The sequence below is a fragment of the Bactrocera tryoni genome, chromosome 4, assembly GCF_016617805.1.
Source record: "Bactrocera tryoni isolate S06 chromosome 4, CSIRO_BtryS06_freeze2, whole genome shotgun sequence".
NCBI classification, from domain to species: domain Eukaryota; kingdom Metazoa; phylum Arthropoda; class Insecta; order Diptera; family Tephritidae; genus Bactrocera; species Bactrocera tryoni.
Window position 1 is genome coordinate 62,793,262 of NC_052502.1, and position 18,577 is coordinate 62,811,838.

The 18,577-nt window shown below is 34.1% G+C and overlaps 1 protein-coding gene across 1 annotated transcript; it reads left to right on the forward strand.

Moving 5' to 3' along the window:
- Positions 1-7,987: 7,987 nt before the first annotated feature.
- On the forward strand, positions 7,988-14,906 carry LOC120775790 (alpha-tocopherol transfer protein). Its single transcript, XM_040106130.1, has 6 exons — positions 7,988-8,215; positions 11,636-11,795; positions 12,625-12,706; positions 12,768-13,148; positions 14,481-14,617; positions 14,684-14,906. The coding sequence occupies exons 1-6, from the start codon at positions 8,134-8,136 to the stop codon at positions 14,754-14,756; spliced, it is 915 nt and encodes a 304-aa protein (XP_039962064.1). The 5' UTR covers positions 7,988-8,133; the 3' UTR covers positions 14,757-14,906.
- Positions 14,907-18,577: the final 3,671 nt, after the last annotated feature.

An 18,577-nucleotide genomic window follows, 5' to 3' on the forward strand; every position in this document is an offset into this window, starting at 1 on the left:
TAGTTTGTCAATCACTAACATTTGACGGGGTAAGAGTTGAAAAAAAATTCACAAATTGTTTTTTGAAGCACCCTAATGAATACATTTATAAATAAATGAGCCAGTTGGTGCAATGAAATAAAGATTTTAATACACACCGTTTACACGGATTACAGTAATATACATACATTTATAGATATGTAAGACTAAAGGTATTAGCATAATTTTTGTACACTTGCCCAAACGATTACACGTGTACACCAAAATAGCACAATAATTGTAAATGTTATTCCAATAATTTAAATGGAAATAAATAAAAAGATATTTTAAGAGTATTCAAAAAGTCTAATGGCAATGTTAACATTTTGTGCAAAAATTATAGCAAACAAATAAGTTTAACTAGTAAATAAGCTCATAAGCAGTTACCCATAAGAAATACGTAATTGCGTAAGAATGTGCGCGTATTGGTGTAAATGTATTTACAATTACATATAAAAATAAGTGTAGGAATTTTATAAACATTAAGTACTTATATATGTATGTATATGCAGGTAATTTAATATCCCGTTACGCTCGTGTGCATATGTATATACATACATGCATATGAAATAAATAGAAGCAAAACTACATTATATACTATATGTAAGTGCATAAGTGTGCTTGTAAGTAACTTGAAAAAGGCCACAAAAGCGTGTCTTTATTACATTAATATATGCTAGTGAAATTCTGTTCTACCGCCACTGTTCCTTAGAGACTAATTGTAACGCATACTATTACATATTACCAATGTACTTGCATAGACTATTTAAAATCAAAAATAAAAGTCATAAAAAAATTATAATCGTGAGTTTATTTTTAAAGTCGAGCTCCAATTTTTGTATATGTGACCTGGTCTACGAAAAGGGAGCTAACGTGCGAAAACTAGTTTTCTTGGAAAAGCTGTTAAAAATAATCGTCAGTTTCTCGTTATCTCATTAATTGTTCTCCTTTTTTTTTGACACCTAAGCCCCCTTTCCGTAGACCAGGTCACATATAAGAGTGGCTTATATAAGGAAGAACTTTAATATAGTAATATGTATAGTAAACTTTTGGTATATAAACAGCGAATAACATTGACACCTACTAAACTATTCAATTCTAACCCAAAGTTCGAGTATACCGAAACCACACAGAGAAATTGAGAGCCTTTACATGAAAAATAACCAAGCAAGCTTCAGTAAACGCCTTTACATGACCTTAAGGGGCTATACCAGTGTGACACTTTTTTTTATTTTCTTTTTCGATAGTTTATATTTCCAAAAATATCCTGTGAAATCGGCAAGGTCGTATCTCGAATAGTTTTTGGTTGGCAGCGTTCTAAAGAGCGCCCGCTCGCAGGTATAATCATACAAGGTCTGTCGCAAAAGAAACAGGACTGTTAAAAAAACAACAAAAAATTAATATTTTTCAAAAGTTATATTTTTTTATTCAAAGTAGTTTCCTTGTGCTTCGATACAGCGTTTAGCCCGGTCAATTCGCATTTCAAATGAGTGTTTAAGGTCATTTTTCGGAATGCTCTTAAGAATATCGGTCGTCGAGTTTTGGATAGCTGAAATGTCCTGAAGCCAGTGTCCTTTCATGGGCAAATGAAGTTTTCCAAATAGGTAAAAATCACAGGGTGCCAGACCAAGTGAGTAGGGTGAGTGATTAATGGTTAATATGGAGTTTTTGTCAAAAAATTAGTGACAAGCGTCGACCGATGACACGGCGCATTATCGTGCAACAGACGCCGGGACCCTGCCTCACGGTATTGTGGTCGAGCACGACGAATGCGTGACAAAAGACGCTTCATAACACCAAGGTAAAACACAGCATTAATCGTTTGGCCAGATGGGACGAACTCTCGGTGTACAATACCCTCGGAATCGTAAAAACAAATCAGCATTGTCTTTATTTTTGACTTCTGAAGACGACCGACTTCTGATCGTCACAGAGGTCCTCACGACCTTCTTGGAATTGCTTAAACCACTCATGCACATTACTAAGGTAAAGGCACTGATCACCATAAACTTTTTTCATCATTTGAAATGTTTCAGTAAATGTTTTCCCAAGTTTAAAACAAAATTTAATATTTGCTCTTTGTATTTTACGACCGATGACCAAAAGCTGCTGTCACTTTTTGATCGATAACATCGATTGTAGTTATCCAATTGTCTTAAAATTTTTACGAAATGTCAACAAGAGATCAAACTTTTCATTTCATATACCCACGAATAGGTGGCGCCACCAGAAACAGTTATATTTAAAAAGTTGTTTCTTTTGCGACAGACCTTGTATATGAGTGAAACTTTAAATGCGTTTTTCTCGAAACGACATTTTGCAAAATTGCTGACTCAACACAAACGAAATTAACCGATCGACTTGAAATTAAAACTGAGTATTGTTAAATACATTTACTATACAATGACCTAAGATATTTATGATTGGCTTAAAAGTGTCAATTTGGCATTAAAAAACATTTTATTTTTTTTCAAAATAAGCCATTTTGTTAATTTTTGATATTTTTCATAGATCGTAGGCCATTGTTTAGGAAATATATTTAAGATTAATAAACTTTTTGATTTTTTTTGTTTCAGCTACTCATTCGGCTGGAATCATGTCAGCAGTTGGGGCACTTTTTTTTTGGCACCTCCGAACACAGCCCATAACTCCGTTATTTTTCAACATTTTTGTAAAAACAAATCTTAAAATATAGCTGAACATATCTTATTACGTTCGAAGAAGTTCCAAATATTCAATCGCGTATTTTCTCTTAACAAAGTAACGCTATATCCCCGTATGACCACTACTCATATTCCATATTCAAAAAATCTGCTAAGAATGCAATAACTTTAACTGTCCATATGCCTAAATCCCTACAAAGCTTTACATCAAAAATCCCTGACTTGAAACCAGCTTAGACTCATAGTCATAGCAGAATAATCCGAAAGGGATTTCCCGCATTTTTCTGTTTTTTACAAACAATTTCTACTGATACTGTTACGAAGAAATTCACAAACCAGGACTTCAGCGATGATTCTGCTGGGACAAATTTACCGCAACATATGTATATTGGGGCAAAAAAGCACCCGGAAATTGTAATTAAATTCCCCGGGTAAATGATATTTCAAACAAGAAAAAACGTTAACTTCGGCTGCAGCGAAGCTAATATACCCTTCACAGAAGCATTTCTTTTAGTAACTATGTGTTTAAGTAAATCTAAAAAAAAGCCTCCAATGCAAACATTTGACTCCGATCATTCAGTTTGTATGGAAACTACATGCTATAGTAATCCGATCTGAACAATTTTTTCGGAGATTGTATTATTACCTGAAGCAGTAATTCATGTCAAATTTCGTGTAGATACCACGTCAAATGCGAAAGTTTTCCATACAAGCCCTTGATTCCGATCGTTCAGTTTGTATGGCGCTATATGTTATAGTGGCAGTTCCGACAAATGAGCAGTTTCTATAAGAGAAAATGACGTTTGCAAAATTTCAAAACGATATCTTAAAAACTGACAGACGGACAGACGGACATGGCTAAATCGACTCGGCTCAACATACTGATCATTTCTGGGTGTTACAAACTTCGTGGCAAACTTAATATACCCTGTTCAGGGTATAAAAATGTATTTTGCTAAGTTGGTAATTGCTTTGCCAAATATGAGCGCGATCTGTCAACCAGTTTGTTTACAAGAGCTGCTTAACTCGGTACATCTCAGTGTTCTGGTTTTTATAATGGATAAAAAAATCGAACAAAGAATTTGTCTCAATATTTGTAATTCTAACCAAATTGCGTATGCGAAATCGTTGCGAATGTTGGAAAATATGATTCAGTTTTATCAAAAACACAAGCCTATGTGTGCTAGAAAGCCTTCAATGACAATCGATACCTCGTTTTGAACAACCTTCGACCTCTTTAACTAATGAAAATATTAAAAACATGCTTGAAAATCGCCAAACAAGTGTTAGAGAGATGGCTAGAGAGCTCGACCTCTCGCGCGAGTTCATTGAAATGAGTTTGATGCAAATTTTGTGTATGAAACGCGTTCTTACTCGACTCGTCCAGATAAAGCTGATGTTTTTCAAAAAGAGTACCTTAAACAGGTCTCTTTAGTCCAAAAACACGATGAATACCATCGACCAAGCACCGTTTTCACGAGATACATGAAAACATGAAATCCCTACATTTCCATTCTAAACTAGCAAAAATTGTCACTTTCAGAAAAATAACTTGAGAAGTATTGAATGAAATAGCGGGAAACTTTGACAGTATTCTAGTTAGGGTTAGTACTCGAAGGAAGTTTAAAAAATTTTTTACTGTGTAGTACAAAAATAGAAATAATGTTATAATTGTGTGTTATTATATGTTTTAATATTTATCTAATAGAATTGTACTTGAAACACATTTATTGCAACAATCATTATCGTTTTATGGCTGTCATTACAGTCCTGTGCCATATATTCAGACGCAGCGACTATGTATGCTTTCTCCCTAAGATGATCATTGCATCTATCTGCCGAAATATTTGAGCGAAACCAATTTTCTCATCGGCTATGAAGAATATTTATTTGAGTTCATAACAATACATTATTTTAAAAAATATGTTTGAATTATAAAAATCGTAATTTTTTGTGCAACCTCAGTTTTCGCCTTTAAGCAATCGACGAATTAATACTCGTTTAAATAACAGAGAATCAGCACAAACTGTCCTTTTACATCTAGGCGTACATTTTCCACGGTACGAATCATCAGTCACCCGGATTTCAACTTACCTCGGCATCCCCCTCATTTATATACATTTTATGTATAACATCATACGAGTATCAATCTCGACTAGTTTTATGAGTTACGAACAACCATTGGGTGACCAAAACTAATACATTTACTGTGCCCAAAAAATAAGGTGACATTGTATTTATTTTGAAAATTCTTTATTTATTCTTCCAAATCAATTTCATCCCCTTCAAAGTAATCCCCTTCCGATGCAAAGCACTTATGTCAACGGATTTTCCAATCTTCGAAACACTGGTTGTAGTCACTTTCCGGGATGGCCTTCAGATCCGTTTTCGCTGCGGCTTGAATCTCCTCTATCCTATAAAACCCGTGTCCCCGGAGCGGTCTTTTGAGCTTGGTGAACAGCCAGAAGTCGCACGGCGCCAGATCAGGTGAATACGGTGGTTGCGGAACGATATGTGTTGAGTTTTTGGCGAAATGATCACGAATTACGAGGGCAGTATAGGATGGTGCATTATCGTGGTGTAAAAACCAAGAATTGTCTTTCCACAATTCCGGCCTTTTTAGGCAAATAGCGTTACGCACACGACGCATAACGTTCACATAATATTCCTTGTTGACTGTTTGACCGGTTGCAAGAAATTCACAATGCGCAACACCACGATAATCGAAGAAAACAGTCAACATGTGCTTGATTTTTGAGCGATTTTGGCCCGATTTTTTTGGTCTCGGCTCTCTTTTGGCACGATATCGCTCGATTGATCGGTTGTTTCGGGGTCGTAAGCATAGATCCAAGTCTCATCGACAGTTATAATGCGTTTCATGACACCCTGGTAGTCGGAAAGCATCGTTTCACACACTACAACGCTACGCCTTTTTTCCAAAAAATTCAATGTTTTCGGTACCAGTCGAGATTTGACGCGCTTGAGGCCCAAAACATCCTTCAAAATGGTATTGGCTGAGCCTTTCGATATACCAACTTCATCAGCAAGGTCTCTAATTGTTAATCGACGGTTTTTCAACACCAAATCTTTGATTTGCTGAACGTGAGCTTCGTCGGTTGAGGTTGATGGTCGCCCTGGACGCTCTTCGTCTTCGACACGTTCACGGCCGGCTTGGAACTCACTATACCACTTGTAAACATTTTTTTTAGACATAGCCTCATCACCAAAGGCTTTCTTCACCATCCTCAACGTATCCGCAGCAGAAAATTGATTCCGAAAACAAAATTTAATGCAAATTCTTTGCGCAACAAATTTCGACATCGCAAAAAACGAAAAACTCACTTTTAGCAGCTCACAAAACGACACGTTTCTCAAACACTAATGAATATTTTGACATGAAATTTGACATAAATGTGACTGACAGTACTACTAACCTAAAAAAAAAAATAATTCTCCAAATCCTTTGACGCGCGCAGTTTAAATTCAAATGTCACCTTATTTTTTGCAGGAGTATAAACCAGTGGCGTAGCTACAACTTCGGGCGCCCGGGGCCAAAGATGTTCTACCGCCCCCTTTATCTACCTATCTACAAGTTTCATGAGATGGTTCGAACAAAAGTGAATTTTTACGAAATATCTTCGATATTAATGATATAAAATTTAGGAACTAGAAGCCACGCAAATTCTGAAGTTCCAAAATTCTCACAATACGGTTTTTGAGGAAATTGATAGTCAATTTACAAGACATCTTATTAAAAGCTATAGAAAAAACCCATTTCGCCCTATACCTAGTACACTTTTGACACAATTTGCAGGAATTTTTGCCCGAATTGGAGTTGTTGAAGTATTTTTCTGAATATTAAAAAACAGCGAAGATCGTTTTGCCGCTCCCAAGACGTTGCGCCCGGGGCGACGGCCCCCTTCGCTCCACTCGCCCCCTAGCTACGCCACTGGTATAAACATAACTAGTACTCTTTGCTTGAAGATCCAATGTAGTTTTATTTACTTTATTTGTAACGTAAATAATGAATTTAAAAACATATATTAATTAAAAAAATAAATAATATTTTAATTAAGCGAAGCAGCGACGATAACTGGTAGTTTTACGTTAAAAGCTGAGAAAAGCTGTTTTCACTTGTCAATATCTACATGCAGCTATCTTTTGAAATCTTTTTTTATACTTATATATACTTATATATACAAATGTTTTGGTAGACACCTCTAAAAAATTCTCTCTAATTATGAGCTCTTAATTGTAACGGAAAGGTTCTGCGTCTAAAGGTTTTCTTTTTTTTTCTCATTATCGAATAGAAAAATTCATATCTCGCTTCCAGCTACCTGAAAAACTATTTCGCTTCATAGATTCTGTATGAAATTAAATGCCCTACAAAAGGGTGTCTTACGATTTTTTCGTAAACCTGCCGGTTTAAAAGATATTAACGATTGGAGTTTGACTATTTTAGGGTAAATTTATGTCACCGGTCAAGACGATTTTTGGGTCTGACATCTATATGTTAAATTTTAGTTTCTCCTATGACAAAAATAAGGAAAAAATTTTTTTCCGGTTAAAGTTTGCTTTCGTAGAAATTAGAGCAATTTTTCGATGATTTTTATATTTTTTCTACAATTGCACTATAAATTATGATTAGAAAACTTTTTTTTTAGATACAAGAGTCGTTTTTATTCAAGATGTGTGATAAACAATAATATATATGTAAATGTAAAATAACAATAAATTACTGTCTAAAAGTGAATATTTTTTGTATTTCTTTTATGCTCATATGAGCTCTCTCGTATTAAACCCCAAATATACTTATCGATGTAGATCAGCCCAAAGCAAACTTAAAGAACTAAAGATTAATATTTAAGTGTTTTGCAATGTCTAGAATCAGAATTCAAGCATGAGAACAGAACAAAAATATTTTTTTGTTGACCGATGTTTTTTTTCTTTTGCATTTTCTAACTCAATAAAAAAACATAATCCAAAATTATAAAGCTTATAATCTGTTAGGGAATTTCCTGTTTCACAAAGAGTACTCTAATATATATACTAACATATGTAGATATTTGTACATACTTTACATGTGATGTTAATAATAAGGTCGGCGACTGTATAAGTAACTCATACCAAGGGGTTTAATGCGAATATGATTTCTCCTTACCTACATATAATCTATGTATGTATGTATGTATATACATACAATCGTATGCTTAATCGCACCGCTGAGCGAACCGCAACGTGAATTTGAACGGTAGTTGGGAATCAGCGTAAAAATCAGCTGTAAATTCAAATGCGAGCGTTATCTGGTCAGTTGCAAAAGTGACAGCGGCCGAGAAAGTGGTGATCGTGCAAGCTTTTAGCGCGGCGTAAATCTGTACACATCTATCAAAAATCCAATCCAAGTCTATAGTAAATATAAAGATAGCGATAGCGAGTGTTTGTAAAATAAAATATGGTTGGGCAGCAACTGAATAAAAAATTGGATGAATTGGAACAATGGTTCAAAGAAAATCCAAAATTACCGCAAGAAATTGGTATGTGTGTAAAAAAAAAATATGAATGAAATATGGAAATAAAGCAATGGACATTAAAGATCGTTATGCAAATGTTAAGAAATGTAAAAAACCAATATTGCGTCCGTTTTAAAACAAATTATAAACAAATTATGATAATGAAATAATTTAAATGCACATATCTAAGTATACCTACATACATATGTATATAGTATAACAGGTCGTAAGATATATAGTACATATGTATGTAGACATTTTGACCAATCCAAGCTTTTGTGAGCTTGAGAGATATTAAGTAACGTGTAAGACATATCAATCAATTCAAAACCGGAATTTCTACATCGATTAATAGCAAGTACGGTTGAGATTTATCGGTGCAAATGAACTGAAACATGGAAAGATGTTAGTTAACTTTTACTCATAGTTACTTCTAGTTCTGAAAGAGAAACTCCATCAACAGCGACTTTTATAAAACATTATAAAACAGATTTGAAGTAGAAGAAAGTGTTTCATTAAGGCAATGCATTGTATCGCAACTCAATGATAAACGATGGCAAAACCATTTGAATTTACTGCGAATCACTACCGCATCCAATGCGTTCTCCCGATATTGCCGTTTGCGAGCTTTCCTCCCTTCAATACCTCAAGAAAATATTCATTGGAAAAGCATTATATGATAATGAAGTGACAATCGCTGAGGCGGAGAACGATTTTGAAGCACATCACAATTCGTACCTCAGAAATGTTATCGAAAAGTAGATCGATTGCAACTATTATAATAAAGAGCAAAACAAATTTTGATAACAAAAACAAAACTTTCAGTATGTTGTTATATGGAAACAACAAGCATAACAAATCATACATAAATGCATAACTGCAAAACTTGAGTGCAAACCGCAAAACGGCGGCATCAAGCGGCGAAATAATTTTAAATTGTACGCATGTACATGTATGTATGTATGTACAGGCATGATTTTGTATGTAAGGAAAATCTTATATAATCAAGAGTGTACTGAAGCTTTTATAAATGCAAAAAATTAAGTCGTTATGATTATAATCGAGTAGGTACATATGTATGCTATGTATAATCGAGCGATTTTTTTTTATCAATTTCTAGATGGAATGCACGAGTAAGCAAACAAGTAAATATGATACGCAATTAGGTTTTGAATATGTTCTTACGAAATTTTGTATTCAAAAATATAGACTAATCTAAAATTAATTGAGATAGATATACATAGAGTTATATAAATATACCAGAGGACCCGTCCACGCTTCACTGTGGCTGATACATAGATATTGCTACTATTACCATCTATATGATTTCTATTAGTTGGCTTATAACTATTAGTTAATGAGATATAACGTTTTTATAAAGCAACTTGTGTTACTTTTTAAAAAATGGATCATAAGGCATTTCGAGTGTTAATAAAACATTCCTTTTTGTGGGAAAATACTGTTGAATTTGGGCTCAGGGAAATCCACCGATGAAAAGATATTTGCTAAGCTTAAAGAGGCGAAAGCTCTGTGCAAAGTGGTTGCCTCGCAAGTTCATAGTCCAACAAAAACAACGAATAACTGATTCTGAGAAGTGCTTGAGTGCACTTTACCGAACTTTTGTGTTGGTGTGTGACAATAGAAACATAACTCCATCATTTCCCACTGAAGTCCAATCGACTGTCATTCTAGTGGACTGCACATGATGAACCGGTTCTCAGGCGTGAAAAGACGAAAAAGTCAGCTGGAAAGGTTATAATATCAGTCGTTTGGCATACATGTGGGATAATACAAACCCAACGTCTGATTACTGAGCCAGTTATAATCTATTTTACTGCGTATTTGGTTGTGGTTCTTTTCTACTATTCCAAATACTTAGCAATAGTTTTATTTTTAAGGAAGAATCTGTTTAAAGTTGTACGCATGTATTCAAATGATTCCTACAAACATAAATTTTGAACAAATGCTTATGATTTAAATATAATTTTTGTATATATGAGTTGTATTAAATTTTGACATAAAGAGATAGAAGGTATCCTATGTCCTTGCCCTGGTTCTAGGCAACTTCTCCACCAATTTTCAGCCAAATCGGTTTAGCCGTTCTTCAGTTATAAATGGTGTAACTAACACAACTTTCTTTTATATATATAGATTGAATCACCCAATTTATTACTTAAGAACGAACAACTCTGTTCACATTATGAAAACTTGTCTACAGATGTCGCCTTTTACTTTGGCATCGTTTTGTTTATTGCACGTTTACGCCAATTTAAGGTTTGAATATTGGATACTGCGTTGATAGCGCAATCTATCGGATCCAATGTAAAACATTCCAAAATTAGCAATTAATTACAAATGAAAAATTAATTTAAAAAAACATTTTCCAGTGGACCAAATTGTGAATCTAAACCATCCTCGAATCACCTTAAACACACACACAAAATTTCATCAAAATCGGTCCAGCCGTTTAGGAGCAGTTCAATTACAAACACACGGTCAGATGATTTATAAATATAAAGATATAAATGCTGACGATTACGAGAAAAGTTGAAAACCGTCCTTCCGCCCGTGCAAGCCGTAAGATGAGTAAAAATTGAGATGGAATTTGATACGCGCGTTCCATAGCATAAAAATTACTGTCCGTACATTGGCATAATCGGACCACTGCCACGCCCACAATACTTTTAAAGAAAGATGCAACTGTGGGCAATAACTTTTGAAAAAGTGAGCGTGGCCCTGCCTCTAATAAGTTTAATGTACATACCTCCTAAACCACTAAAGCTACAACAACCAAATTTACCCAGCTGAAATATTATAAAAATTTCTACCGACTCAATAACTAAATACGCCAGAGACATTAAATACATATTACACCCGAGATGGTGAGAGAAGAATTTATGGGAGCCGGTTTGAAATTTGGGCGATGGACGTGGCACCGTCCACTTTTTGGTGAAATTGTGCCTATGTGTAACAAAAATGGATTGAATAGGGTCAATACCCTCCTGAGCCCCCTTTTGCCTAAAATAAGATTTTCAACTTCCGGGGGGGGAACTATTTCAATGAAAATGAGAGAGCGTGTTTTATTCATATCAGTCATAACTAATATAAATAAAATTGGACGAAAACTTAACCCACCCCCATATAATTAATATCAGATTTTTCCAACATCCGGCTCACTTTATGCCATATGATTGGTGATTGTTTGAAAGGCACTTTAAAGAAGCCCAGGGAACATTTCTTAGTATTATATAGAGAAGTGTATTTGTTTATTTCATTTCTATAACTGAGCGATGGGTTCAACCAAGCGAAAATAATTTAAGCCAGCAACTGTGTACTTTTTCGCTTTCAATTTAATGGAACGCAAATATAAGCTTTAGATCTATCTTTATTTACTAGTTAACAGCTTTAAGACATGTATTTACAATATTTTTTATTAAATTACAGATCGCATTCTCTTACGGCGCTTTCTTAAATGCATGTACAACAATGTGGAGGAAACCAAAAAAATTATTGAATTAAATTTTTCAATACGAAATAAGAACCAACATATATTTCTTCACCGTGATCCCGACGATGAAGCTGTCAAAGCCATACGAGATGTAGTGTAAGTAAATTTTTGCCCAATGAATGACGAGGCCCAATAAGTAATTAACAACATAGTATCCTCTGCCATTTTCGAGACACTTGGGCATAGTTCTGCAAAGCTGAAAAGCGAATACATTGAAACTCGTTAAACTCGGTCGCCATCAACGTAGAAGTTTAACCGTAGAGATAGGCATTCAGCCAAGGGACTAAGTACATATTGAACCGTTCGTACAAAATTAAGTTTACAATTAAGGGTCTTTCATTAAGTGCTCAACTGGCAATTCGGCATAAATGTTTTTAGTTTTTTTATAAGATACCTAATTCACAAAATGGTAATTCATAGTAGCATTTGGAGTGACACAATTTGATAAATGGATAAAATGAGCATCGAATATGGAGAGCAGCAGGTCAACGTGTATAGCCTTGAACTTATTGGCCCTACACCCGGGTTTACGAGTGCTAGTTTGAGTGGCAGTCCGTAGCAGAATCATCATCAGAAACCCTAAGAATGTTGAACTTGCAAAAATACTTCAGTTTCAGTAGAATGGGAACAGAATAGGGTACCATTATATGCTTGTTATTTGCTACTAATGATTTGACTTCAAGTGAATATCCTTCTGACCTTATCAAGTGATAAATGGCTTAAATTCACCTTTTCTTAGTTTTAGGGACATGAGGTTAGATAACAACTCCAGTGGTAGAATATTTAATATGTTTTCTCTAATAATTTAATTCTTGCAAATCTTTGAAATCCGACATTCTCGCTTTAGTAATAAAAATCGTTTTCTTTCTTTAATTATTTGTTAAAAAATTAACTACATAGTATGTATATTCCCTGCTCTTTACAGAGAAATGGTACCACTACCGGGTCTGACACCAGAAGGTTATAAGTTATTATTATTTAGGCTATCAGATATAGATCCGAAAAAGGTATCAAAAATGTAGATTTATACTTCGAATATTACTTTAATTCGAACTAATTTAATTTTAGTTAAATAGCGTCATCGAGTGCAAAGCCTTTTTTATGCTAGCTGACTGTCGTTATTCTGAGCTCGACATCGACAAACCGCAAACACAAAAGACAGAGAAATCGAAAGATGACAGTCAGACGGAGGAAACAAGTGAAATCGAAGATGACTCGCTGCAAGATGATTCAATATCAAATGGTGAAGTACAGATATGTGATATAGGTGATTACACTTTATCGCACATGGCACGCATTTCCTTTACGACATTGCGTATGTATATGAATTTTCTTCAAGAGGCGTATCCAGTACGTTTACGCGCAATGCATATCATAAATTGTCCGCCATTTTTAAACAAAATGGTGTCTATTGTAAAGCCTTTTATTCACGAGGATGTCTTTAAAATGGTAATTATTATAATATTTGCAGTATCCGACTAAATAGGATTTTCTAATTTTTATTTGTAACACCAAGAACATTTGTAGTTTGGAAATGTTTTCAAAATTTGTTATGAACCCGCCCTCTATAATAAGTTACATAAATATATACAAAACTATGCCAACTAAAGTCTGTGAGAATATTTCGTATGACCATTACATACCACAGTGCGAAAATTCAGAAAAATTCAAAAATGTGTACACATATTATATCTTTCAACTATATTTTAAGACTTAGTAGCTTCGGGAGCTCCTCTCAAAAAAAACGTTTTACGATGACACTATATCTCTGAACTGGATTCCCTGAAATTAAAAAGCCAAAAAGATTTCCTTAAAATAATGTTAAATCTAGTAAATAATCTTTTTTTTTTTGACAAAATGGCGGTTTCTAAAAAAAATTCATTTTTGACCAAAAAATATATATCGGTGAGAAAAAGTCTTCGATTAATTACTAAAAATTATATTTAAGAAGCGCGTGTTAAAATTTGAGACTAAACGGTTTAGCCATTTCTGAGTAATGTTGGTCACCAACTTTGAAAACACTATTTTGAGAAAAATGGGTTTAAAGTTTGGTATGCACTTCCAAGCGCTCTGGAACGCCTTTTCAAATTTGCATGTAACTTCGAAAATATTCACCAGAACGATATGAAATTTTCTGCGCGTATTCTTAAATATTTGCATTAAAAAAAAAATAAAAACATAAATTTTTTGAAAATTCTAACTATATATAACCCCTTAACTGCTTAAAAACACAAAAACCGCATGCCCTCATTTCGTTCTATTTAAATATTTAACAATAGCCGTGGCGCCCTCTTTACAAGAAATCACACAAAATATTTTTCCGATTCAGCTTATATGTATGTAATTTTTGGCAAACAATTTCCCATTCAAAAAATATGGGTCAATATTCTTCCAAAATATTGTCTTCGCACTGTGTTCATATTTTTCAACAATATGTTTCAGGTGTGGAAATTAAATTTTTGTATTCCATGATATTGTCGATTAACATTTTTTATAGAATATTAACCAAATTTTCCTTTTTATGGTATGAACCTTGATTTCAACGAAGGTTATTTTATTTTCAAAACGTTTCCAAACCACTGATGTTTTTGGAAGAATTTTTTTCTTAAGAGAAACACACTTAGTGGCTTAAAATTTCTGCTTAGAATAACCACTAATAGACACAATTTCTCTCTTATGTTGATCCGAAACTGGGTCCTGCGAAGAGGCAGTCTGCACGTCTTTTTAAATTTTTATATATAAACTATATAAACTCTTGTATTAAAATGCTTTAACCAACAGATCCATTTTCACACTGAAGGCATGGACAGTTTGTATGAGAAAGTTCCGCGTCATATGTTACCGAACGAATATGGCGGCAATGCCGGTGATATAACGGATCTGAAGAAAATATGGACAGATAAATTAAAAGTTAAAAGGCAAGCTGTAAATTATTAATAAGCTTCAAACGTCAATTCACTATTTATTTGTTAATCGTCTTGCAGAGATTACCTAATGGATGAAAGGCATTGGAAAATGGATCCAGCACAGAATTCGCGACGTTGGTATTTGTTTTGAAAATTTTCAAATCCACAGAATCATTATTATCTAAAACTCTTTGGAGAGTGTTTTCCGATTTATAGCCATTTGATGTGATATGTTGTAAAAAATGAAATGCTTAGGTAAATTTATATGGGAGTATGCAGAGTAAATTGTATAAGGACTTTTTTTACTGTTGTATGTACAAATATAACCAATGTATATATCTATATATATATATATATATATATATATATATAAATTACGTGTACGGTGTGGATAGTTTACTTATGTGTATTAAAAATTATACCTTATAAAAAAAGAATATGCTCAGAATCTATTGCATAAATGAAAAGCATGTGTTTAAAATCAAACGAATAAATAAAATAAAGAAGGGAGGTTAGCTTTATTAATATATTTCAGTTCGCATCAGCTAAATTATATAATATTAAACAAGTAAGGAAGGGCTAAGTTCGGGTGCTACCAAACATTTTATACTCTTGCAACTTGCAAGAATCATAGCCAGAGAAATACTTTAAGGTGAAAACTAATCATATAGAATAAAGTCAGCTGGATGTTCGAAAATCTTGCTATTAGTTATATAGCGGCTATGACAAGTTTTCGCTAAAATTTATCTATTTTAGGCACAAAGACACACTGTTATGAATAAAACACGCTTTCTTATTTTTATTGGGATAACTCACATATTGGCCGATATATGCGGCACAATGTCACACCGAATTTCGAAAATCTTTATATTAAGTATATGGGGGCTAAGAGAACTATTTATCCAGTTCAACCCATTTTTGACATACAGATAAGGATTATCCCTTAATTTCAGTTATATATATCACACATTTACCGACATTTTCGATCAGAAGTTAGCTATAAGTCAACTAGGGGTTCTATTGGATTTGAACAATTTTTGGTCATAAGGTGGCACACACTAAAGACATTATTTGTGCAAAGTTTTATTCCGTTATATTAATTGCTTCTTGATTTGTGTAGTGGAAAAACAACGAAACAAGTGGAGCTTAAAATTGTGCTATATGGAAAGTAGGCGTTGTTGTTGTCCGATTTCGTCCATTTTCACAATGTGACAAAATAATGTCGAAATCAGTTGGATGGGTCTCGAGATCTGGGATTTCACCAAAAAGAGTGCGGTGCCACGCCCATCACCAAATTTTCACACCGGCTCCTGTAAAGCTTTTCCAATTAATGGTAAAAATTAATGTCTCTGGCGTATTAAGTTATTGATTTATCGCGTTTTTAGTAGTTTTTAACAGTAGCGTTATATGGAAAGTGAGCGAGGTCATCCTCCGATTTGGTTGTTGCACCTTAAGTGGTTTAGGAGATATGTATGTACATTAAACTTGTTAGAGGGCGGTGTCACTACCACTTTTTCCAAAAATTTCCCACAGGTGCCCTTGCATCTATGATCCTCTCTACCAAATTACAGCTTTATATCGTAATTTAGTGCTTTTTTATTGCACTTTATGTGTTTTCGGTTAATGGCGATTTGTGGGCGTGGCAGTGGTCCGATTATGCCCATCTACGAACTCGAACTTTTTTGTACTAAAAACACACTTACCAAGTTTCATCGAGTTATCTCAATTTTTACTCAAGTTACAGTTTGCACGGAAGGACAAACGGACAGACAGACAGTCAACCGGATTTCAACTTCTCTCGGCATCCTGATCATATATATATATATGTATATATAACCCTATATCTATCTCGACTAGGTTTCGGTGATACGTACAACCGTTAGGTGAACAAAACTACTATAGTCTGCAACCAAACAAATGGCGTATTTTCCTTAATAACCCATTAATTTTCAAGCCAATTCAAACATTTTCTTAAAAACCGTCAAAAAAGCATTTAATTTAGGTCATTAACGTCAGCCGCACCGAAGCTATAATACCCTTCACAGGTTCAAGTTTTCTTACAATAATTTGATTTTGGTCGACCTGTTTGTATGTCTGCAATATGCTATATTGATACGTTCTGAATAATTACTTCGTATATTTTACAGTTACACTTGTGCTCATATAATTAAGTCATTCAGTACTTTTTTACAACATGTAAAAAAACAAGGTATATTTCTTTATGCAACATTCCTAATATTTCGTGAGCAAAAAGTTCCGTTATTCTAAGAACGCCACCGATTTACATCGCATTCAAGTATTTTCGTTTGGGAGAGTTTTATGCCCGGTTTCACAGTCCATACTTATGTTGTACTTAAGATAAAACAGGAAAATAGTGTTTTACAGTTCATACTTAAGTTATGCTTAAGCACTGAAATGGGAGGCTTAAGCAATGCTTAAATAACAGCTGATTTTTGTTTTGAATTTGCTTTGAATTTTCAGCGACATCTTTTGTAGCGTAGGGCAAGGTTCGTTTGCACTCAATAACAGCTTATACTTTTCCTTCAGTTCCCATAGGTGCTCCGACTCGCTAGTGATGAAATTTGGGGTTCTTTTGTTGTTTTCATCAATTTTTGATATAATTTTCCTCGCAAATTTATGTATTGTCTGTTATAATTTAAATATTTCAAACATATTTTTATGAATGACATTTGTAAAACATATGTTGCCCATAACGTTGCCATATATCATAATAAAATTTTATAGAAATTATGCATTGACTGTGAAACGCAAACGACTACTCAGTTTGCAACAATACTTCGCTAAGATTTTATTTAGGCACAACTTAAGTATGGACTGTGAAACCGGGCATTAGTCAACTTTCCATTTCTTGTCAATAAAAGTGTGCTCACATAATTAAGTCATTCTGTTTGAAACGGGTAAATTAAAATTTTTTCGCCACAATTTACATCAATATTGTTCTTTTTTACTAAATTAAGTTATTTTTAACAAAATTTGTAGTCATCGTCGTCATGGGCAAGAATAAAAGCACAACTTCAAGCGAAAGAAGGCTCATATGGGAATGAGAGGAATACCACGGTGTAGAAATATCTGCGCAAACTGTACGAAGACGTCTACAAGAAAATTCATTGAATGGCCGTTTAGCAAGACGAAAACCTAACGTTTCAAAAAGAAATATTGAAAAGCGAAAAGCGTTTGCTAAAGACCATCTCTGGAAGGACTCTAAATTTTGGAATTTGGTGGTTTGGAGTGACGAATCCAAATTTAATGTATTTGGTAATGATGGGAAACCATATGTAAGACGACCCCCTTTGCAAGAACTCAATCCCAAGTATACTAAAAAAACCGTGAAACATGGTGGTTCATCGGTGATGGTTAAAATAGACGGGAAAATGACAGGTGAAATGTACAAAGGAATACTGGAGAACAATTTAGACGGTGACTATGTGGACAATTTACCGTTAGCTTGGATTTTCCAGCACGATAACGACCCCAAACACTGCTCGCGGGTCGTTAAAACATGGATACGTAGTCGAAATATTAAAATTCTGGATTGGCCAGCTCAAATTCCGGACCTAAACCCCATAGAAAACCTATGGGGGATTATAAAAAGAGCCGTAGCTGCACGAAAACCTCGCAACAAAGATTCTTTATGGGAAATAATACAGGCAGAGTGGTACAAAATAAGTCCCGCTCAATGTGCTACTTTGGTCCAAACAATGCCTAAGCGATGTACTGAAGTGCTACGTAATAAAGGATATCCAACTAAGTATTAGTCTTAGGTAAGGTAAAACTGCAAAAAAATGCCGTATACTTCGAATAACTACATTTTTCTTTAGGTGACTTAATTATATGAGCACAACAACTTGGATGTGCTAAGCGAATGAACCCAATATTTTTACTATTTTAGAAGTTAAATAAAAAATAAGTATTTTGTTTTGAACTGAATTAAAATTTCTTCCATTTTTTGTA

Excerpts from the sequence above, each read along its gene's own strand:
- LOC120775790 (XM_040106130.1), top strand. The coding sequence starts at position 8,134 with ATGGTTGGGCAGCAACTGAATAAAAAATTGGATGAATTGGAACAATGG. Across the intron at positions 11,796-12,624 it reads AAAGCCATACGAGATGTAGT|AGAAATGGTACCACTACCGG; the intron begins GTAAGTAAATTT and ends TGCTCTTTACAG. Across the intron at positions 14,618-14,683 it reads GATAAATTAAAAGTTAAAAG|AGATTACCTAATGGATGAAA; the intron begins GCAAGCTGTAAA and ends ATCGTCTTGCAG.